Here is a 25523-nt window from a genome sequence, read left to right on the forward strand (position 1 = left end):
CATCGTTTATTAGTTTTAGATTTTAAGTTTAAGAGCTGTAAAATAAAAAATACTATGACTCAATATAAGGAGTCATCATCGTAGAATTAGATGGAGAAACTTAAAAGATACAAACAAAAATATTTTTATGAGTAAAATTCAAGATTTCAAAATTTGGGATATTCATGAAAAAACAAATGTTATGTGAGATAAAGTAACGATAAAGTAACAAACACTGATAAAGTAACAAACACTATTAAACAAGTAGCAAAAGATGTGCTTGGAGAATCAAAATAAAAAATTTTTATAAATAAAAATAATTTGTGGTGGAATTATAATGTTCAAGAAAAGATAAAATATAAGAAGTTATGTTATAAAAATTGGTTTAAATGTAAAAGCTTAGAGAACTGAGAAAAATATCAAACGGCCCGCAGGGAGTCCAAAAGAACAATCTGGGACGCTAAAAATTTTGCTTTTAATGATCTTTATAAAAGATTAGATACTAAGGAGGATGAAAAATATATGTATATACTAGCCAAACAAAGAGAAAAGAAAAGTAAAGATTAAACTGAAGTAAAATGTGTCAAAGATGAAAATCAAAAAGTATTTTTCTTAGAAAAAGATATTTAACATAGGTGGGTGAGTTATTTTGATAAACTTTTTAATGAGATCTGAAAATACGATCGACCTTAATGACCTTAATTTCGTCAATAATAATAAAACGTTTCATTTTTACCGTCGCGTTAGCAAAAAAGAAGTCGATGAGATAAAAAATTATCCCAAATTTCTCTCCAGCAACTGTCTTGAAGTTTATTTGAATCTCTTCCTTCACTCACAATAAAAATACACTAAAAACAAAAAAAAAAGATGGGCAGCGACGGCGGCGATGTGGCGAATGGCACCGGTCGGTCTGGATGGATGATGATGATTGACCTCTTTCATGGATGATCCAAGTCTTTTTTTATAAAAATTCAAAAGATGTGGTCTCTTTAAAATGTGTCATCATTCAATGAATCTTCTAGAGGTTGTCTTCTTTCAAAAGCCAATTGAATGAATTTTCGTGTCCATTGAGAATCTACATTTGATTTTTATTGATTTAGAAAAAGCTTACGATAAGGTTTCAAGAGATATCCTTTGGAGAGTTCTCGAGAAGAAATGTGTTGATATGACTTATATTCAAGTCATTAAAGATATGTATACTAGAGCTTTTACTTGTGTTCAAACTGAAGGAGGATTGACAAAATATTTTCCTATTTCTGTTGGATTACATCAGGGATCGGCTTTAAGCCCATATCTTTTTGCTTTAGTTATGGATGGTCTCACTGGACATCTACATGAGGATGTACCTTGGTGTATGCTTTTTGCTGATGATATCCTTCTCGTGGATAAAAGGAGAGAAAAAGCCCAGGAAAAACTTGAATTATGGAGGTCTTCATTGGAGTCTATAGGCCTTCGTTTAAGTAGAACTAAAACTGAATACATGGAATGTAATTTTAGTATAGCTCTAGGGACAGAAGTGTGACTTTGGGTGATCAAATTATTAAAAAGTGTGAATGATTTAGATATCTTGGGTCCGTTGTTCAAAGCGATGTTGATATAGATGGGGATGTTAATAGTAGAATTCAAGTTGGTTGGTTGAAGTGGAGGAATGCTTCGAGCCTTTTGTGTGATAGAAAAGTACCGCTTAGACTGAAAGGAAAATTTTATAAGACGGTGGTGAGACCTGCAATGCTCTATGGCGCTGAATGTTGGCCTTTAAAAGAAAAACATAATAATAAGTTAAGTGTTGCCGAGATGAGAATGATTAGGTGGATGAGTGGCTTTACACTTAGAGACAAAATGCAAAATGAATATATTCGTGATAGGTTTGGTGTAGCTCCTGTGACGGACAAAATTAGAGAAAGTCGTCTTAGATGGTTTGGTCACATTAAACGTCGACCATCTGATGATCCGATTAGGAGAGTAGATGTTTTAGATTCGAGTTGTGTTAAGAACGACAGAGGTAGACCTAGGAAGACTTGGGCTTATTGTATTAAAAATGATCTTAATTTACTGGAAATAAATGAAAATATGACACTAAATAGGACGCAATGGAGAAAAATGATTCATGTAGCTGACCCCACGTAGTGGGATCAAGGCTTTGTTGTTGTTGTTGTTGTTGTCCTTTTGTATGACATGCCTAGATCTCTTGGCTGAAAGAATGCAAACTTTTTTTCCTTTGAAATTTAAATAGAGATCACTTTCAAATTCGAGATAAATAGCTGCAGCCTATATTAACTATACACAAATCTGCTCGAGACAAAATCCCTGACACTCATATGAATAGCTGAAATGAGAAAGCCGAGAGTTAAATTCTCTGTCAAATTGCAAACATTTCTGTAAAAGAGCTATTAAGGTTTTGCAAAGATTTTGACTCTTCAAACTCGCAAAAAGAAAACAAAACAGCTACCACCCCACGGCTAGCTTTAGAAGTTCTGGGTCTAGACTTCTAATTTAGACTTCTAATGCTTAAATACTCGGTACAACTAATTACCATCCTCAGGAGTATATATTAAAAATTATTTAAAACAAACTAATACAAACCATAACAATAACCTTTTATTTATGGGTGGGGCAAGCTCTTTCTGTTATGGTTTATTTTAGCTATATTGTTTATCTGCTGTTTGTTGGCTTAATTAAAGTGAAGCCAAGGTAGTCTATTGCTTTTACTAGAGAAATTAAAATTAAGAGACTGAACAAAAAAGAATCTGTCGGAAAATGATTTTTGATTTAAAAATGGATAATTTATGGATTGTAGAGAGAAATTTTAAGGCTTATGTTGGAATTCCAACAAATTGCAATAGCTAGTAAGAAAAGAAATTGGTAGATTATTGTGTTGTAAGGACACGAATTAAATCTAAAATCATATAATTGATGTTTTTAAGCTTTAAGACACGCTGATATCAAGTAGCCCTCGTGCAAATTTCTGCTGCAGGAACAGGGACTACACTCCTAGTTGCTATATCTCACCAGTAACCTAATATGCTAGCTTTCTTACTCTCAAAGTTTGCTGTAAGGTAAGTCTGCAGCAAGACAATTGTAATTCCTGACACTGGAAAGTTTTCTACTCGTTGGTAGTTATAGAAGAAAGGTTAAAGTTCTAGGCAATCAAATTTTGTCATGGTCTTGGACACCATTATATCCTCCTTCGTCTCACCTCTTCAAAATTTTTGTGAAATCCTCTCCAATGACAGGAATTCCCTGCTCTCTTTTAGGAATAACCTGAAAGCCATGGAAAACAAATGGCGTAAAAAGACCTCTCGGCTCGTCTATGGAATTGCTAGTTATGTGAAATTCCTTTTAACTCTTAAGCCACCCATTATGGAGCTACCCCTAAAATGAAATAAGACGAAAAAAGATAACTAAAAGGTATATTAATTTAAAAGGAAGATCTCTCCTGCACAAAATTATGTCATGCTTCCATGGTAGGAGAAGACCCGCCCTATATGTTTAGGTTCCAGAACACATTCATAATGACGTGAAAAATCGGTGACATTAAAGGTAGTTGAAATGTTCATATTTCACGGCAAGTCAAATTTATAGGCATATTTATCTACATGCTTATTGACTAAATGGCTGGATTATCTGACTATAAGTTTAGCAAGAGCACAAGTAAGAAATTGCTTCTGTTATAAATAAATTCTTATCCATAAAGCATGAACATGAACACAGGGACATAACATGGATGCAAACACGACAATACTGTATATTTGTCACTATTTTGTTCTCAATTTATCATAAAGTGAAGTATGCAATCATCAAAAAACTTATAATAATAAAAATTATTTTGGTGATATTAGTATTACATTCAAAATATTAAAAATATATATAAAAAAATAAACTTATTGCAATGGCATTATTAATATAATGAAATAAAATATAGTTGCATGATCATCGCTAATTGGAGTTACCGCATTTAATGGTAAGATCATCATTAGTGCGAGCTGGTTAGTTTCCATTGCCCTCTTCGATAACATTTTCACCTTCATTTAAGAAATATACAATTTCCAAGCATAGCTCATCAAGATAGAGTATAGCAACTTTAGATATTTCAATATTATCCATGGTAATTAATGTATTTCCACCAATATCCCATAATTTTATCTTACATTAAATTTATTTTGGGCTCTTCCTAGATGGAACTAGATGGAAGATGGAGATTAATATGCATAAATTTTAAATATTATCCTTTTTGAGGTGTGATTGTTTATCTTAAGTGAATTGATAAAAGAATATGTACTTTAATTTCATTCATAGCAAAATGATGAATATGGTTGAGCTATAATTTAAAAGCTAAACTTTGCAGTTGTGAGAAACTTGTTCCATAAATCATCCACCACGCTGTTTCATCAATAATACTTATAGAAGCTATGGAGTTATGATAAGTAATCGCACCGCTGAATCCGAAGAATTTGGCGAATACCAAATTATTATTAATTTTTCTTTTTCATGTAAAAAGTTCTCTTTAGATATTTGTTCCTCATGTAATATCTACATGCCTTTATGTGGAATAATACAGTTTAAAACTTCACTTAGTCAAGTATACCTATAATATCTTGTAAATAATATACCTCATAAATGACATTCCAGATACAAAAAATAGGATTAACAAAATAGAAAATTAAATTTTTGTTAGATTGAGAGAGTGAGCAAGGAAACGAGGTAAAATGTTATTTTTATTTAATCTTTCTACTAGAATTTTATATATAAACTTATGAAATGTATGGACTTCGATATCTCGTTTTCCCTCATTTTGATTTATGATCTCTTTCACATTTTTTATTATTGAATCCCATATTTTATAGACAAGATGGAGATGAGGCTTTTTTTTAATCAATCACTCTCAACATATGATATATAGGCTTTGTAAAAGCTTTAACACAGCCTATCTTGTTTTATCACTCATCATATGAGATTTTATCTGTACGAGCATCATCTTATATTTATCATCTTCACAATACATATTCCACTTCTACTAATTATAATAATATGTAGTCATTTCTTTATTGTTTTGAATTGCTTATGCATGACTATACATGATATAAAACTAGTCTTTGTAATAGCCAATATTTTTAGTTTCACAAACTCATTGAAAAATGATAATCTCATTGAGTGGTTCATAATGGAAATTTATACAAAGTTTACCTTTTTGCTAACTTTAATTATCCAGCAACATGATTTATAAATAATCTCATTTTCTTTTATTATCTTCTTTGGAACACAAATATTTTTCACTGTTAGTTTTAGTGTAGGAACAACATAATAAGATGAAAAGACAAAAGGGTATTGAGCCTCAATTAGTGCTTATATAGGTCTGCATATAGGTACATTAGTGGTGATTACTTGAACTACTTTATTTGTGCCCACCCCGTAATTACTTCTTTAATTTATTGGCAATATAAAATTTATTTTTTTATGCCCTTTCACAATATAGCTTTTAAAAAGATTAGCTCAAATTTTGTGATGCCATAAAATTAATTATATGCATATGTCCAATCATTACAAGTTATAATAATAATTTATTTCTCATTTTGAGTCTCTTTTATGGGCTCAAGAATTCTTTCAATATATTTTCTTTTTTTGAGCCAATATTGTTCTTTACATATTATAACCTAGAATAATATATCTAGTGATTATGTTGTTGATTGCATATGAGCACACACTATAATAATATGAAATTTTTGTGAAATGGAATTGAGAAGCTGTTGAATAAAACATTCGAGCAATTTTTCATATAAATGATATTCAGCTTGCAAGTTGAATGCTCTTTCAATAGCACTACAGCTTTGCACTTTTTTTCTTAGGATCATGATATTTTGGTTTAAATAAACACACACTTGGCTAAGAGCTAAAATACTTACCGGAATCAATTTGCCCAAAAGAGAGGAATGAAACTTTTTTAAACATAACATTATTTTTCTGCTTAGCATCATTATCCAATTCGTGCATTTTCTAAATTTTTGTAGAAGTTAGTTTAGGATATTCTCGAATACCTAACCCAGTTTGTTGATGCAAATGGGCTTTTACTCTAGATATTTTCTCTTAAATTTTTCATGACAAAATGACACTAAAAATCTCCAATGGCAGATGCTGAATTGTCCAATAGAACCATAGATTCTCCAATGACGTTATGTTTTGACAACAAAGGTGGAGTATAGCCAATAATATTTTCTAATACAATGGAACCGAACGTGTTGAGGTTGATCAACATTTTATTAAAAAGAAGTTAAGTTTCATGCAGAATTTATTTGCATCTATTTTTTTCTTTCTGATAAATAAAAAATATCATCACAAATGGATTATTTAGGTCTAATTTTGAATATTTCGTTAGCAAGTTGGCGTTGATTAATAACTAATAATATTGTCCAATATGGTAGAACTAAGTACGTTGAGGTAGACCAACATGTTATAAACGAGAAATTAAATTCATCAAGTATTTGCATATTTTTATTCAACTGCCAATGAACTAGAAATATCCTCACAAAAAGAACGTTCAAATACAATTTTGAATATTTCTTCAGCAAGTTGGAATTGATTGATATCTGCTCACCATTTTGAGGGGTAGTAATGAAAAAAAAATAATAGAAATTTGGAAGTTGTCGACTGTACTTTAAAAAGTGGAAGGGATCGGTTATGGATTAGTTAAGAGTAGAGTGAAATATATTTACTGCTTGTAGATTGGATTTTCCTAGAAGGAAATTGAGGAAGTTCTATAACCATTAATTAGGAGATCCTAATTATTTAGAATTCAAATTTCAATATTGCTTTGGGGTGTTATCAAGAGATTAAATTTAAACGATATCAAGTATTCTATAAATATGTGTTTTGGTATTTATGACTAAAATTTTTGGAATTGTGTTTTCCCTTAAACTCTTATCATTTTTTTGAGTAATTTTGTTATTGGAGTTGCATTTGATCAGAAGCTATGGACTATGAGGACATAGTCTGGTTGTGAAAGAAGAGGATAACTAATATTTGGATGTGTGGATGTTGGGGATAATAATAGACAATCAAAGTTTTGGATTATCAGAGAGGGCTTTATTCAAGCCAAGTTGAGTCAATTATGCCACGAGGATTTGATTTGACTTGATCAAGTCATAAGTTGTTCATGTTTTGTTCAAGCATGACTGCAAGACCTTGGTTTTCACATAGATATCCATAATTGGCTTGTTTAACTTTAGATGTGGGGAAACTATGTGAACTTGTGGAAGGGTGCTGTGGTGGCAAAGTAATTTGAAAGATTTAAGCTTTAAATCTATATTTATAAACTCGTTGATACAACTAGATGCTAGTTTTTTTTTTTAAATCCTACATTGGTACTCCCGTTGGATTACCATTTAATCATTGTTCCATTCCATCTTGGGCAGTAATGAATATACAAGTGGTCCCCGAAACCTTTTTTGCTTTGAAGTCCTACATTGGGACCTCAGTTGGACTAACATTTAATCATTGTTCCATTATGTCCTTGGTAATAATGAATTGCTAATGCAAGTGGTTCACAAGTCAATTGGTTAAACTGGCCTGCCTAGCCTAGATTCAAGAATCTTTTCTTACATGCAAAGTTTGAATATTGTGCACTTACTTTTGAAGATGTTCTCAAATGTCGGGGGATGAAGAAATTGTGGTGTGTAACATGCATGCTATATTTGCATTGTTAAAGGTTTTTCAGTTTTAAACTTTTTTCTTATGTTGTCGGGACAATTTTTATTTTTTATTCTGAATATATACATTTGTAGAACCACACATCATTTTGTTTGTGCTGAAATAATTAATATGCTTTGTGACCAAATAATATTTTTGATCAGCCACCTAAACTACAATCCTGGCATCTTTCTTCCCTTTACATTAGATTTACTGACATGAATTCTAAATCCATGATGTTTATGCTGATATGCTTTTTCCTATTTAAAATTTTGACTAGATAATAGAATCAACAAAGAGTTTCGTGTTGTGCGGGACAATAGGGTAAACCAAAATTTGAACAAGGATGCCAAGTCCAATTCATTGCAGCCCTCTTCGGGAAATGAGCATCTTAACTCAAATAATTCTGTGATGAGGTAAGCGTGGTTTTTTTTAGAGTTATTTGGTGTAGCTGTTATTTGTTCCCGTGTTTGTGGGTGTGTTGGTCCCATGTTTATTTTTTAAGCATCATAATCCTGTGCGAGTTATTTGGTGTAGCTGTTATTTGTTCCTGTGTGTGTGTGCGTGTGTAGGTCCCATGTTTATTTTTTAAGCATCATATTCCTGTGCGTGCAGTCTACACACACACACATACATTATGTATCTCTTATGAAGAACAACAAATAACTTTACGACTTCATTATGGCATTTGATAAAAAGGCTCAGTAGTTTGACTAAATTGCCAGAATGATCTAGTATAATCTAGTTGCAATTGATTATATCTTGTTTAATCTTATTTGAGTTAATCGTGACATGATTTTAAGTAGTTCCACGTATTTTTAAATTCTTGTCATTTTACTTCATGTTTTTGATATATCTGTTTTTAGAAATTTATATTATTTCTATAAATGGACTTATAAGGTTTGTTTGAAGTGATTGGATGGTTTCTACATGTCAGACTAATTTGGTAATTGGGAGTTCGCTATTTTCTTTCTTTCTTTCGGGATTGTTTGGTTGGTAATATTAGCAGGGTGTTGCATATAATTTCCTTGCATTTTCTTATTATTATTTTAATGTTTAATTTGAATCGAAAGAAAAATGTAAAAGTTTATGGGATTTGAAATATTCCAAAAATCTCTGTTTTTTCGGCATTTTGAATTTTTTCAATCCCTAAGATTTCCAAATTCACGCCCCCACTGCATGCGATTTCCACCAGCCAATTTCTGCCACCGCAGGCACTGCTTTTGTTTGCATTTTAATGTATTCAAAATATATATAGGTATGTTTGTCTGTATGTAGAGTTGGCACTAGATAAACGCAACTTAACCCAACATAACTGTCAAATTGTTTAGCGGTTGTTCTGTAGCCTAAGAATTCATCCCAAATTAACTATGTAAAACCCTTTAATGAAGAACTCCTTGAATTTGAGAACTTTATCTCCAAATGAGGAAGTTTGCTTGTTCACAACTGAGATCCCTAACACTAAACTATTGAATTGTAATTGAGCCCTTCATAGACGCATAGTTTATTGGTGGTTTGATATCCAAAAATCCAAGCTTGGTTAATCAACTGATTCAGCGGGATAAATAATTCAATGTCAAATGCAAATCAATTGTAACTGCAGCCAATTATGTTACTGGATATCTATGTTAGTGCCTTTTACTCTGTAGTATTGTCTCGTGATAGGACCTTGATTTTCTAGTTAATGAACACTTCATTGATGAAGCCTAAAGCTACCATGTAATAAGAGGGATCACCCATATATTTCATGTCAACTTGTCAAAAATAAGATCACTTTTGGACTGTCATTAACCTCTAATTAAAGTAGGCAATAGTTATTTTCTTTGGTTTTAAGCTTTATATGCTTTATGTGCAAGGATATTTTGATTTTTGTCTTTTGATATTTTATTATAGTATGGTCAGTGCTAGGTTTCCATTGGAGCCTTTTCATACATGTTTCTTCTTATATTACATGTCTATCATTAACTTAAAACACATCAATTGGCATAATTTTCTATTGCAGATTGGCAAGAATTATAAATGAACAGAAGCCACTTAATTCCAGCATTTTGGATGGCCATGGAAGATCTCAAAACATGAATGCATCATGCTCTCAGGGTTTGAACCCTGAGAAAGATTTGTCCCGAGCTAGCAGATCTAGGGCTTTGCCATCTGAGGAGATTACGACCATGCATCAATCTTCAAATTCAGAGGCTGATAGAGCTGTTGTTAATGGTTCTGAGATAAATTCTGCTTCAAGTAATACTATTATTGGTGTTTACTCTTCGTCCTCAGATCCTGTTCATGTTCCATCTCCAGCTTCCAGATCAGCTGGTTCCATTGGTGCCATTCGACGTGAAGTTGGAGCTGTCGGCATTAAAAAACAGTCTTCTAATGTTCAGCCTACAAACTCAACAGTTTCAAATAATTCTCACTCAGTAAACTTGGGTGGGAAGGGCATTACATCCACAGCAGAGTCACTGCGAGACTCGGCAACAAATGCCAAAAGCAATCAGCTTAATCGAGTTCCTATCTCAGATACTTTCAGGCCTCCAACATCAAATCGTCGAAGTGCACAAAATAATAGCAAACAACTTCAAACATTCAATCACCAAAGGGGTAGGACTGTTATTTCTTAATTTTAAAGTTAACTTGTACCAGCTTAACATAGAAATGGTGGTTTTTTACTTGTGAGCTATGAATGCACTGTGTGAACTAATCGAAGTAGAGGGCTGCAAAGTTTTACGAGAGACCAATGCAAGTGGTGAACATTTGATCCCGGTGGATTTTCAATCAAATTAAGGCTAATTAAGGAAAATGTCTGCTTGTGTTAATTGCAGCATAGTCAACAACTTTAGGGTGACCTGGCTAGGGTTTAATGTATTCTAAACCAATTTAAATACTTTTTTTATGTTGCTTTGGTTTCATGATCCTACATGAAATTACATTTTAAGGCTAAAAGTTCATGTTTCAAGGTGTATCACTTCACCATCATTATTGCATCATCCGTAAACACCACTTAATTTTTCCATATCAACAAAAAATGAAAAAGGAGCACCAAAGTTGTTGACTCCTCATCATAGTCTATTGTAGCTAGGTAGCTAACCACCGTCTTATGTCTATTTTCCTTTTCAAGGGATGTTAAGGTGTTTTCTATGCTCGTACTTGATCTATGAATTAGAAATGAGGTGAATAATGAAGGAAATTTACTTGTTTAAAGGTTTGTTTCTAATTTGTTATTTTGATAATGCAACAAAATTATAATTCTAAGATTATAAAATTGTTTCAAGTAGTCACAAAACTCTCTCTCCCTTCTCCTCCTCTTCTCTCCTTTCTCTTTCTCAAACTAGGGAAACCTTGTCTCTTACTTGGAGTGCTGATCTCTAGCTTAGAATATGGTTGACGAATGGACAAGCAAGGTAACATTACTGTCTATTCAATCCAATCACAAAGTGTTTATTCTAATGGTCATTAAGTTAATTAATTTCAGACTTTTTAGGATCTAGGGATCTCTAATGCAGACTAAGGATTATTTGTGTAAAGAAATACAAAAAGGCTAAAATTCACATTTTCTTAAATTTTAACTTAAGAGGAGATTAGTCACTTGATGCACAGTAAAAAATACACTTTATTCGTCCAAAATGATGATAAATAAGTTGACAACATCTGAAGCTCTGAGGAATTTAAGAACGAATGAAAAATTCTTCATCAATTAAATTCATAACACAAAAATGAAAAAGGTATGTATCAAACTAAACAAAATTATTATTTTGCAAAAAAACCAAATATTCAATAGCTTAAAAGAAAGAATAAGGATAAAGGTAGACACTTGGAATATCCATGTCTCACTCCGATGAGAAATATCTCTTGGAAGATTTCTTTAAGACTTACGAATTACTTAGAGAATCCATATCTAAGAGTGCATAGAAGATTGAGAGGAGAATTTTATTCACATATTTATTATTGTTTTACATATATTGGGGATCTTAATTTTATACTGGAACCAATCAAACCCACGGTAACATACACAAATTTTATTAAGCAAATGACTAGGATTACAAACATAACTCAAAACTAAAATGGAAACACAACAAACACCAATCTTGGGCTATGGGCAGGATACAAAGATCCAAGGGCAGTGGTAGTGTCAGTGAGGTGGTTGGGCGTTGCGGTGGTAGAGGACATGGAAGAGGTGGCTGGAATGGCGTGGTGGTGGGTGGTCAGGATCAAGGGGAAGGGCTAGCAACAATTGTAGGGGAGAAGGAGGTGGTGAGAACAGCGGGGTAAGGTGCTATGAGGGCTGCGACACTTCAGTGAAGGTGGTAGGGAGGCGGCAGGGAGGCGACAGGGTGCAGGTTGGGCGGTTGGAGAGGTTGGACAGCAGGTGTGGCTGGAGGGAAGGGGCCATCTGGGGAAATTAGGGTGATGGAGGTGTAGGCTGGCGGCTAAGGGAGGTAATGGATAAAGCAGGGAGGAAATTAGAGAGGATACAACACTACCTTTGAGCAGGATATGCCCAGAGCACCGCTTGTCGTCTGATATTGCTCTAGAGGGAAAGAAAATTCTACAAAGAACTCTTAAAGGAAGACACAATAATCTAACCTTAAACTCAACAAATATGCATATAAATAGACTCCAAGCAGGTGAGAAACTGAAAAGAAGAAGGGAAGAGAGCAGTGGGTGACAAATCTCAATTCACAGTAGGCGGGAATCGGGAAAGGAAAGTGGTGCGGGAGACAAATTCCACCCCTCAGAAGGCCAGTCGGTCCAGCAAGAGGCTGGACTGGAACCTCCCCAGGCCGGTTCAGCTGGCTCTTCTGCCACCCGGTCAGTCGGCCTTCTCCCAAAGCTCCACGTCATAATTATAATTCAAAATAACTTATAATGAGTAACTTATTTTTATTTTTTAAATTGCGCACACATCTATTTGTGTTAAGCCTTGAACTCAAGACCTAATGGTTGGAGTCAAAGCACTGAACCAACAGACCAATTGAGTTGCACTCCTATAATGAGTACCTTATTAGAACTCAATGCTTTATCTTTCTTGCAACTAATTTCGTAAAGGTACCAATGACAGGTGTTCTGTGGTTTAGACATATTATTATCAAACCATTTGGTTTGAATTTTATATTTGTAGTTTACATTAGCAATAACATTGATTTCATAATTTAAATAAAAAAAATATACAAATCATTCTAATGATATAGAACAAATATTGAAAATATTGAAATACTAACATGGAGACCATCAAGGTCCTATGGGTGAAAAACCTCTTTAAAGAGAGATAACCCAAACAGTTTAAAAATTTAGGGTGATTTATACACTTTTGAAATCATTTAGTAGGCTAATAACTTGTAGAAAACAATGAGAAACACAAAAACAAACTTTCATTAATATTAAAATAGGATTACACTATGACTCGAACGGAAATAACAACAGAAACACAAACGACACAAGCAAACACTCCTAAATGTATTCCATTTGGTGGTGGAGATTGGCAGTCACAGAGTGTTGGTGGTAGCGAGGGGAAGGTGCGAAACTATAAGGACAACAAGTGGGAAGGGTGTGGGTGGTCGACAGCGGTAGTAGGGTGGTTGGGAGGAGCTTGAGCGGAGTTAGGAAGGTGGGATAACAATAATAATATGTAGGAAAGGGAATGGTTTGGTGTCAGAATGACAAAGAGAGAGTTCAGTGGTTGAGGAGCGGAGAGGAGAGGGTTTGGGGAAGGTAGAAGGGAATGATACAATCAGAATGATACAATCACCACCTCACCACCTCAGGAAAGGATATAATCGGAGAACTACAATCTCCTCAGATTCATCCCATGAAGGGAAAATGGATTCCACGCAGAAGATCTGAAGACAACACGATCTGAACTGACTCTATACATATCCAGGACAACAATTTATAGGCTCCCTCTGGACAGAGGAAGCTTCTACAAAAGGAAAAGAGAGAGAAGCCTAGAGAAATCCAAAAAACACTCCCTAGAATAGTAGATTTGTGATGCACGAATCGCGCTAGATCCATCTTGTCTTTACACGGGATCTCCTGCACTCGCAAAACCTCACAAGAAATTGCGATCCTGCTCTTGCTTCTGCGCCACTCATGCTTCTGCGATGCTAGGCGGGCCGTCCCTGCCTTCGAAGCGCCCGAATCGGGCGCTGTTTTAGTGCCTACAACCAGGCGTTGTTTAGCACCCGTAACTGTTTTAGCGCCCGTAATTGGGCGTGGTTGGCGCCCGTGTCAGCCTCCTGGGGTTGGGGGAGCTTCAACTTCATGGTCGAAGCTTTCATTTCGTAGTCGGCCACCCCTAAGTCGCATTGATGATTGCACCATCTCTCGGGGTATTTGTGGGTCTTCCCTAACTTGCGAGTAAATGTCCGTATCGATCTGTTCTTTTGGGGCAGTGTGGTATGCCTATGCCGGTGAACATTTCTAAAGTATCATATGATCGGTTCAATCGAGCATGTAGTGATAGTAATCAGGCCCTTCCTGCATCGCGATGGTGCTGCTGGTACAACATCGTCCTGACATACTCTTGGTTGTATGTCCTGTAACGGGGGCGGGTGTCTCGGTCCTCTTGTCTGATGTTATCACTAAAACTGGTTTCATTGATGTTGTTCTGCTAAAATGGGATCATGTGACCTCAGACTCTGTCGAAGGAAGGAGGTTGACGCGCTTCCCGTCCTTGGTGAAGGAATACATGTTTTTATGTTCATCGTGCTGAGTCATTCAATCATATTGCCAATGTCGTCCCAACGAAAGATGGCAGACACCAATAGGGACCACGACACTGCAACATGTTTTGTATTTGGCTTCCGATTGAAAATTCTACCAATCTTCTTCAGCCACATCAATTAATATGGTTGGAAATGTTTCTGAGTTGCGAGTCCTAATTTCTTGACCATCTGTGTCGACACCACGTTCTTGCTGCTTCTGTCGTCGATGATGAGACTGCTTAACTTTCTATTCACTGTGTAACCGTTGTAGAATATGTTGTGGTGAAGCCACTGCGAATTTCTAATGTCCTTAGCCTGCAGAAACCGTCAAATCACAAGTGCCTCTCCTTCATCTGAGGGAAGCTAATACTCATCCTTTTCTTCGACTTTCTTCATCGCTAATTTCTTCTACGATACCTTGATTTGTGAGTGTAATTACCTTGCTTGTGGGCAATTGGAGGCCTTGTGGTCGTAGCAGTGGCATTGGTAGCACTTCTTGGTCGACACTGTGTTGGGGTCTCTTGCTTCTTCCCGCTTTGATCCGTAGTGTCATTTCCCAGTCTGGGCTTGCCCGTGTCTCCTGAGAGATCATTGTCGGTCGTGGTAATTGTAGATGACAACTTACGAGGGTTGCTGCGTGAAAGATGATTGTTGCCGACTCTGTTTTTGTTTTTTTTCCACCTTCAAGGCTAACGTATGGACATCCCCTAGCGTCTAATATGATTGCAGTTATACCACATTGTTGATGGCAGGTTTCAGTCCCTCGAGATATGGGTATTGTATGTTCCTCTGGCTCAGTCGGTTCGAATTTCATCTGCAAGTGGTCGAATTAGGCAATGAACTCTTCAACTGAAAGATCACTTTGTTGCAAGTTGTGGAGCTTTAGTAACATATCTTAACGATAGTAAGGTAGGAGATACTTTTTTTGCTTTACTTTTTTTATCTTCTCTCACCTAGTGATCTTTTTACTATCTTCCCTCTTCGTCCGCCTCTACACATTTTCCTATCATAGGGAAGCACTCTTTTATGCTTAATGGCGGCTAGCTTGACCCATTTCTCTTCTGGTACATCTTTATATTCAAAAATCTATTTAACTGATTGCAGCTATTCAATAAACTCATTAGGATCCACTCGAATTCTGGGAGGTCCATCTTGATGCCATTGTCCCTCTGATCTTTATAAGGCGCCTCTTCTCTCGGCCTCCTTTGGTATTAGATGCCAAAACGATGTTGCCGATATTCCTCGTCACTATGATCTTTCCTGTGAAGCAAATTCATCACTTCGTCCCTGTCTTTTCTTTGACTCCATCGATTACGGATGAAGGTAACCTCTTTCTTGGTTTCCTTCATCTAGCTTTGCTAGTCTCCATTGTAGATGACGACTTTCTTGCTGAATCTCTTCCCTGGTCGAGTCCGGTGTACCTCTTCGTGGTGGCATGGCTGGGGCTGGGAATCAAAATAAAAAATTTGGGTGGAGGTGGCTTGGGTAGGGTGGGATGTTGGACAACCTTGGGATAGGACTAGGGTGGAGTTAGCTTTGATACCAAATAATGCCTAAATTAGTAGGGAAAACTGTGGAAAACACAAAGCAAACTTTCATTAATATTAAAATAGGATTACAATATGAATTGAACGAAAATAACAACACATGCACATATGACACAATGAACACTCCTAAATATATCCCAATGGGTGATGGAGATCGACGAGGTGGGTCGGGATGGCTAGCGGGGGTGATGATGGTCACAGAGTGCTGGTGGCTGCGAGGGGAAGATGCGAACTGTAGGGACAACAAGTGGGAAGGGTGTGCATGGTTGGCAGCGGTAGTAGGGTGGTTGGGAGGAGCTTGAACGGAGTTAGTAAGGCGGGATAACAATAGTAATATGTAGGAAAGGGGAATGGTTTGGTGTCGGGGTAACGGAGGGAGAGTTCGATAGTTGAGGAGTGGAGAGGAGAGGGTTTGGGGAAGGTAGAAGGGACATATATAATCACCATCTTAGAGAAGGATACAATCGGAGTACCACCATCTCCCCGGATACAATCTACAAAGTGAAAATGAACTCCACACAAGAAAACTGAAGACAACACAATCTGAATTGACTCCCTACATACCTAGGATAACAATTTTTATGCTCCATCTGGACGGAGGAAGCTTCTACACAAAGGAAGAGAGTGAGAAGCGTACAGAAATCCAAAAGCATTCTCTAGAATAACAGATTCATTGCCCCAAGCCGGATCACACTAGATTCATCCAGTTTTCGTGCGGCATTTCTTGCTCTTGCGAAACCTCGCGAGAAATCACGATCCCACTTATGTTTCTACGCCGCTCCCGCTCTTGCGCCGCTCCTGCTTCTGCGATGCTAGGCGGGCTGGCCTGCCTTCGAAGCACCCAAATCGGGCGCTGTTCTGCGCCCCGAACCGGGCACAGTCTTAGTGTCCGTAATTGGGAGCGGTTAGCATCCGTGTCATTATTAGTGATGAATTTTGTGGTACTGTCAAACAATGTAGCGACATGTTATTGGGAAGTAATATACTTCATTTTTCTGAAGTGTGATATTTTTTAGTTTTGAACCATTAGAGCATGCCGTTAACGAATCAATAGCAAGCCAAATACTAATTCCTGTCAAATTGTGTATATTCCTATGCTTGAAAATGCAGACAAGGAAACATTTAGGATTCCAGTTGTGAAAGAATGATATCTATGTATTTGTTCATTTGAACAATTTATATCTCAGTGTTGTAAATTTTATTGTCCTTTTATGATTTTATATTCAAACAGTTTTATTTGTCTAGTATTTTGTTTTCAATATATGGAGCAGGATGATTCATCCCATGAACTCACTAGAAAGCGAAAGCTTTGGGTAATGTTTCTCTCAATTAATTTATTTTTTGTCTTTTCTATGTCTACTTGGCTAGTTCACATTAGTAAGATAATATAATTTTTTTCCTTATACATCAGGGATATTTTTGTAATACATTTATTCTATTATAATGCAGCCATGCAGCTCAACATGGAGTGGAAGCCTAAAAGCCAAAAGCTGAAAAATGATAGCATCAGCACAGTTGAAACATTTTCTGTCCTTGCCTCTTCTAATGACTATGCCTCAAGCGCAAACCTGGTGAATGATATTGAACTGTCGGATAAGCTTTCACATGCCAATATTCGTGGAGAGCAGCAAGTTATCATTCCTCAGCATCTTCGAGTACCAGAAGCTGAGTGCACAAAGTTCACATTTGGTAGTTTTGGAGATGGATCTGTTTCTAATCCAAACTTCTTGTCCACTCAACAAGCAATTGGAAGTTCGGAACAGTCAGAAGAGACGACTTCTGTCAGGTTATAGCCTTTTCACAATTATTTACTTTTTCTATATTTTCTTAAATCATGTAGTTGTCTTCTTTAACCTTATCATATGTACTTACAAGTATTCATATAAAAACTCATATTTAATATCACTTATGTCATTTCTTAAAATCATAATTCCTTTAACAAGCATTTATTATATGCATTTCATGTATCATTTGCATGAATCATAATAAATGAATACCTTCAAGCAATGATTTCATAAGCGCATGTTCATCAGATTCATAATAGATTCATAATATAGTAAAATCATAGACATCGCAAGTGACAAATCAAGTTTACATTCATGCAGTTTATGTAGATATTTATCCATAATGTGCAGAAGTTTCTAGATGCAATAATGTCAAATATATAATCACATGGAAACTTACGGATAATTATTTTTCTAAGTTAGCACATGATTATTTCACCTAAATTGACGTAGCAACCCTACAACGAGTTCCATGACGCTCGTCTTAAGCTTGTCACATAGTGCAAACAACATGAAATTCGTAAATCTCTTAGGATATTCATAAATTTTTTATCTCAGGTTTTAATTTAACATATACATAAAAATGTGTCGATATTTACCCCAAATGGGTTGTCCTCCATGAATTCTCCTCACAAATTACTTCAAATCCCCCCCCCCCCCCCCCCCTAGCTGATTTTCTGCTAATTGCCCATACAGAAGCCCTCAAACCAAGTGTGTAGTCTCTGACACAAGCCCGCGTGCAAGACATCCTACTGTTGAGAATGGCAGAACAGGTCAGCTGGGAACTGCGAGGATTAATGGTAGGAGATTAGGATTAATTATGTTCAACTAAACTTATAACTTTATAATTTTGCATCTTTTTACATTTAAAATTCATGCTTAGTGTTATATATTAAATTGATGATTCAACGTGTAGAATTTTATAAAATTGATTTGGTCGAATTCTAAGAGATGCGAAATTTGAGATATGTTTTAAATTTGCCAAAATTTAACCTAATTTCTCAAAATTGGGCGTTATACTCCAACAACAACTCATCCTAAGGTGGTGTTTTTCTATCGTATTCCCAGGTTCCCCAACCTTCATCCTAGCCTCCAGACCTGCTGTTGTCTCTGCCAGAATTGTCCTACTGGTTTTTCTGCTGCTGTCCAACCGCCGTCTATCCCTTCCAACCCCTCAACTGATTGCTGCCGCCCCTTCCAGTCCACTTACTATTTGCTGCAGCCCCTTCCAGTCCCCCTCCTTGCTTGCTGCCAACCCCATCCAACCCTCTCCCGCTTCCTGTCCAACCGCCAAACAGTCCACCCATGCTCCCCTTGTTGCCGCCACCTTCCCATATCTCTTTTGGCTTCCCAGCAGCAATCCAGCCACAGGCCAGGCTTCCCCTAGCTGCTCCTAGATTACCCTACCACCTGTAGCTCTTAGTTTTCACCTCCTCGAACCACAACCCACCACCTTTGAACTTCGTCCCGTCCTTGTGGGTCTTTGTGTGTGTCTTTCTTTTTCCTATTTCAAGTGTCTTTGATTGTAATCCTATTTGCTTTTGAGTAATCAAATTTGTTTTTCTTATTGTGGTTTGAGTTAACTCCAATTAATTTCTGCATCAAAAGCTTTTGAATGAATGAAATTGATTTGTTTTATCCTTTGGAATAGCCTTCTATTTATTAAAACCATGCTCGTGCTTAGAATATGGGGATTAGAATTCCTTTGGTCAGTAATTGGGAAGAGGCCAATTGAGCTTTTGCTTTTACTGCTGGATCTTCATATGCCCAAGCTTGTATCTACTACAGTGCTGTCCACAAATGTTATTGAGCCTGGAATGCTAAGAAGCATAGGAGATCTTTTGGGGCCTCAACAGTCATAGCTGCTACTATTCTGGAGGCGCTCACATAAACTTACATCTATCTAATACGGGAGTCCTGCAACACTAATCAGCCTTATGGGCTATCTTATCATTGCTTTTGGTGCCCCCCATTCCTAGTTGGATTAAGACGAATGTGGACAGGACTTTACTAACTTCCGATATGGCTGACATGTGAGTAATTATTCAAGGCGGGACAAGAGAATTCTTGATTGTGACTGAGCAGTAGTTGGTGCACTAGGATAGTTTTCAAGTTGAGATGGCAGTTATCCTTTTATCAAAAACATTGGGGAGCTGTGGAGGTTTGAGATGAAAGGGATCATCATTGAAGGAGAGAACAGTAATGTGATTGGCTTTCTCATAGCGTATGATTGAAAGAAGGTGTAGTTGTTGACCACATGATAGTTCATGCATCACCTTCCTACCAATTTCAAACAGATTTTGTTTCACTTTGTTCCGAAGGAACGCAACAAGACAGCCCATTTTTTTCCACAACTCATCTTATAGGATAGTTTTCTTTTTAAATGTATACCAATCTCATATGTTCTCTTCTCTCTTATTAGGCAAGATAGATCTCACATTGTACATGCTTAGGTGCATAGTTTTACACTTAGCAATATTTTGATGCAACATGCAACCTTTCAAGGAATTTATCCAAGTATAGTGGGTAGTGGGCGGATGTAGTACTTCTGTTGTCACTGCTGGATAGGGAAAATGTGGTCACTTGGTCCGACTTGCATGTTGAAGTAATGTGGAATTAAAATGGTCTTTAATAGTGAACGAGTGGTTATTATTATAGAAATAATTGATGGTCGGTAATTGCAATAAGGTTTTAATTATTTTAATAGTAGTATAAGTATGCATATGTCTCTTTGTTGTAAGAACCTGGTCATTTTATTCTTTGTGCGAAGAAACTATATATTGTATTCATTCAAATGTCATATAGATGCTTTGGCTTATATGCTAACATTAACTTTCCTTTTATCAGCAATTCAGCGTTTGTTCCAGTTGGACCTGTTAATGAGGCTTCCGTTGAAGTTGGACTTTTGGTTGATTGCCAACCAGAGACTTCTAGATCTACTTCATCTGCTTCTGCTGAAGAATTGCAGCGGCCTCCTTCTGGAAACAATGAGCCTTTGAACAATAAAAACATCGAGGGTTACATGGATGTTGAGTTGGTTCAAAGTCGTAGCCCGCCATTCAGCTCTCAACAGTCACAACGAATACCAGAAACCCCAAGCATGCCTGATTTTTTGGTGAGTAGAACTATTCTTCTAACACGGCTGCAAATAAAATACTTCATCTCATTGCAGTGTAAATTTAATAAAAAAAATATAGTAACATTTTACTTCTCTTTATGACTCAAGATGTTGGACATAACCTTCATTATCTTCATATTTAATCCTTTCAAAGTGGATTTACCTGTCTCATTAATATGCCATTTTTCATGTTTAAAGCAGCCATATGAAACTGAAACGAGTTATGTTACTCCTTTTTTCCAAACAACCTTGGATGATAATGTTCGTGGGCAAAGCTTAGCTTCTCAACCCGAGGTATACTTTCTTTAAATATTCTTGTAGTTTTGATTCATTCATCTTTGATTATGCATTTCCATTATCGTGAGCTCATGAAAAGGACATGCTAGTTAAATAAGCAAGTAAAAAGACCGTTCCCAATCCTCAAGTATTTCAATGAGGAAACTTGTGATGTTTTCATATGAGATGTATTGATATGAATATATAATAGATTTCACACTTGATATAAATGGTTTTGCATGATTATATGGTTTGAAACTTCCTGTGTGGAAGCTAACTAGTTAATTACCTTTCCTATGTAGGAGAGCCTTGTGAATTAAGACCTCCCAAAGTCTATATTAAGTTAGTATTTTGAAATAACCTCGTATATATGTATCACTAACTGTACTATAACCCCATGCATTGAGAAATGAGTCTGAAGATTGATGATAAACTTTATCAAAGTTTCGCGGTGTTATCCTCTAGGATTTTATTGGATGGACTCAAATCTAAAGATTCAAGTGGCTTTAGATATGGTAATACAAGTTAAAGTTAAACCTCATGTTCTAACCAATCACTTGAATGGGGAGCTTTAGCTATAGTCATTGAGATTAGGATAACAACTTTTAAGATTTTTGGCTTTTAGTTCAACAAGCCTTTATTGTGATTGTTGAGTGCAGTGTTTGGGACTATGATTTCCCTCGTCTTTGGCTATCCATCTCTAGGTCAAGGGTATCATTATGGTAAGGACATGATTTGTTTGGTTTATTGGTGGAGATACTATATTAGGTTTGGCGGAGAGGCATAGATGCATTTAGCATGACTGATTGTGTTTGAGAGGTTATAAATACAAAATGAAAACTCAGATACATGATATAACCATATAGTTTTTATGAGATAATTTTGGTTTACCTTAAAAATTATGTTATTAAGCTCATAGGTTTTAATGGTTTTATATGAATTTAATGGTTGAATGAAGCCTCTATGTAGAGTTATTTATATTCCAATATCATCTCGTAGGGTAGAGATTGATGCTGTTTTAGATGTTTAATGCTTTGCTTTGTCTTATACTTCTACTTAAAAGGAATGTTGATATGACTGTCGGGTTGCATTGGGCCCTTGAAGTGTATTTTAGTCTAATTTTGGAGCTTATAGTGCTTTAGGATACATATTGATGCATTATGTATACTTTTGATGTCTCGCCATATATTTATAGCAGGTATTTGAACAAGGCTTCTATATTTTCTTTATGAGAATGAATATTGTCGAACGAAGTTCCCTTATTAAGTTGCTCGATCAACCATATTTATAATTTAAATTGCTTTTGTTAAAGTTATTTAAGTATTCTATACACGCAAGGTTTGGAAGGTATTAGGACGTGTTTTGTGGTATCGTTCTAGAGCTCCTAAAAGGTGTGTAGGAAGTAGATTTAGAGCGGTGATTGGGGAATAGCGTGGGGACAAAATTTTACTTGTTCGACGGTGTTTGGATAGGTATAGGAGCAGTTCAATAGCTAGTCTTACTGAAAGCAGCTAGACAGACGATGAACTAGTGCAATACGGGCAAAGAGGATATTCACCACATATTCCTGAGCAAGATACAAGCACATAAGTTGCAAAAGGAAGAGGATACAACATTCCTAAAGCAAAAAATCAGAAATTACAATCCCTATAACACTCATAACCAAGCAAACATTTCTCAAAACAACAAAAGAAAGATATAAAGTTCCTAATAGGAAGTGCCCTAATTTGGAATAAAAAATTAAGAAAGAAATCAGAGAAGGAAAAATTTTTTGAGATGAAATCAGAATGGTTGGGAATGTGAGGTTCTATTCGCCTATGATCACAAATTTTCCTCTTTCGCGGTATTGCGAGATTCCCACAAATAGGATTGCTGGATTTTGTGATCCTGTAATTCCGTGAGACGGTATGCATCATTCTCCCCAACTAAAAGAGGTTTTTCTCTATAAATATCTGTAATCAATCTCAACACCAGAAAAAAATCTTCACCTTGCTATGTCGAGAGTGGTTTTGTCACTCCACCATCCCAATCTGCCGGCTCCTTTCTACGGTGCAACATCTCTCCACGACCCGATCATGCCGAAATCGAGCTCCCAAAGAGGGGAAAAATCCCGATTTTGTCTCTTTATTGGAAATCTCAACGCAGGGGGCTACTTTCTCTCTCTGTTGGAAATCCCAAAGTGGTGGAGTGCGCGAGACCTTATATCTGTTCTAGAAATCCTATCCTGGGATTTGGGGCAACTTTCTGTCTTTAGTAGAAATCCCTGCATGGTGGAGTGGGTGGCCTTGCATATGCAGTGGAAATTTCATCCAAGTGCGGGGGCGGCTTTTTCTTTCTCCCTCCAATGGAAATCCCACATTTACAGTGGGGACAATTTTCTCCCTCTAGCATAATTCCCAGTTTGATTCATGGCTTCTCCGCTGGTTCGCCCCTTTGCGTTACCCCTGCATAGGTTATTCACCCGCTGATTCTTCCTGTGGGATTTCCTAGTCTTTTCCGTTGTTCTCCCTCCTCGAGCCTTCCCATTATTCTTACCCAGAGGACTATCCCATATGAAACAAAATAGTTTTTTTTTGTGTCCTGCTGTTCTTCCACAAAAATCCATCATTGGTTTTTGCAGCCTAATCTGTCGCCGTCCCTTTCAGGGGGAGCTGTGATTTCCAGCGGCCTCGTCTTCTGCAGCTTTTTCTGTCGGCAGGTTTTTTTGGGTGTGGTTTACTCTTTTTCTCTCTTGTGGAAATCCTAATTGGAGAGCCGCCACCGATATTTGAAGAGCGGGACTTTCTCCTTCCAGTGGCACTCCCAACCGAAGAGAACTTATTTTCCCAGACATGTCTTCACAAAATATATACATAGGGGAGGAGCTATTTTTTCCATTTTTTTCTTCCCTGTATGTTTCAACTATTACTCCTTCCTGTATAAGGTTGCGGCTCCAACCGCCTCATTATGGTATTTCGCGATTTCAGTAGAAACGAAGAGAAGCCTGTTACAGAGGAGCCTGTATTTCGTTTGCTTTCAAAATGATTTGAGGAAGGTTATTACAGCGGTCTTCTTGTTCCAACTTTTCTTCAATTTTTATGTATTATAGAATTGAACTTGCTAGTGCTAGTTCAAACATTGCTTTGCATTAGTTTAGTTAGGGTGTGATATCCATGTCCAAGACGCATGCTTTGGTCTACCTCTTTAAAGGATGTCAAACACATGGTTGCCAAGGCTCTTTTGAGAGGTGATAAGTGGTATCAGAGCAGATTACTGTCTGCCAGGTGTGTGGACTCTCCATGGTCCAGTGGGACCCTCGGTGGAGCCGATCCGTGACAAGGGCGTCACGTGATTGGGTGGAGAAGAATGTCATTGACAAATAATCCCACATCGACTAGGTGTAGGGCCAAAAAACAGTATTTAAGTCATGGGCTGTCCACCTCTCTTAAGGGCTCTTTTGGGAGGTGACAAGTTGATATCAGAGCTTTGGTTCGAGGGAATGACGAAAAACGTCACGTGTTGGAGTCGGAAGCCACTAATGTGGAGTCATCTCAAGGGCGAGGTCGCCAGGAACAAAGAGACCCCGTTGCACCCAAGCCACATGAAAGGTCTAAGGAGATCATGCATAGCTTTGATTAACGCCTTGCTCGGATGGAGGAGGCAATGAATGACATGGAGGGCCAAGTAGAGGAATTTGGCTAAAGGGTTGATGGACTCGAGGAGGAGGAAATGCGTGGGGACATTTTGTTGTGCAAGAAGACATTCGCGTCATCCACAAACCATCCCACTTTCGAAGCCAGGAGGATTGAAGTTCCAAAACCTATGAGTTTTGGAGGTATTCGCAACGCGAAGGAAGTGGACAACTTCATATGGGAACTAGAGCAATACTTTGGAGCGATGGAGATTGTCGATGAAGATGCAAAAATTCAATTTGCTTCTCTTTATCTCTCAGACATCGCTATGCTTTGGTGGAGAAGAAGAAAAGGAGATGTAGAGAGAGGTTTGTGCACCATGTCCACTTTAAAATAGTTCTATCCCGAGAATGCCGACGACGAGGCTCGAGCCCGGCTGCGAAGGCTGAAGCAAGAAGGTTTGATTCAAAACTACATCAAAGAGTTTACAAGCCTAGTTCTTGAAATTCCAGATATATCAGATAATGATGCTCTTTTCAACTTCATGGATGAGCTTCAACATCGGGCAAAGACCGAGCTTAGGAGGCGAGGAGTGCAAGATCTTGCCACTGTCATCGCAGTTGCTGAAAGCTTGGTTGATTATTCAAAGGAGCATAGAAAACCTGAAGATAAGAAGAGTTGCAAAATCAAAGGTGGGGCAAAAAAGAGAAACGTTGTGAATCAACTCCAACAAAGGCAAGGGACAAGGGGAAGACCAACAACAAGCCATATCAAAATCAATGCTTTCTTTGTGAAGGACTTCATTGGGCAAGGGATTGCCCTCCCTAGAA

At 37.0% G+C, this 25523-nt stretch overlaps 1 protein-coding gene across 3 annotated transcripts in view; it reads left to right on the forward strand.

Moving 5' to 3' along the window:
- LOC110027516 overlaps positions 1-25523 on the forward strand; it is a 54975-nt gene that overhangs the window by 18698 nt on the left and 10754 nt on the right. For 2 of the 3 annotated variants that reach the window (XM_020728984.1, XM_020728986.1), the window contains exons 4-8: positions 7940-8075; positions 9662-10257; positions 17354-17690; positions 20536-20803; positions 21005-21100. In XM_020728984.1, coding sequence (XP_020584643.1) covers positions 7940-8075; positions 9662-10257; positions 17354-17690; positions 20536-20803; positions 21005-21100 — 1433 coding nt within the window. The remainder of the gene's footprint in view (positions 1-7939; positions 8076-9661; positions 10258-17353; positions 17691-20535; positions 20804-21004; positions 21101-25523) is intronic. The other variant, XM_020728985.1, reaches the window with a different exon arrangement.

Source organism: Phalaenopsis equestris, unplaced genomic scaffold (genome assembly GCF_001263595.1).
Source record: "Phalaenopsis equestris unplaced genomic scaffold, ASM126359v1 Scaffold000428, whole genome shotgun sequence".
In the NCBI taxonomy this organism is placed as follows: Eukaryota; Viridiplantae; Streptophyta; class Magnoliopsida; order Asparagales; family Orchidaceae; genus Phalaenopsis; species Phalaenopsis equestris.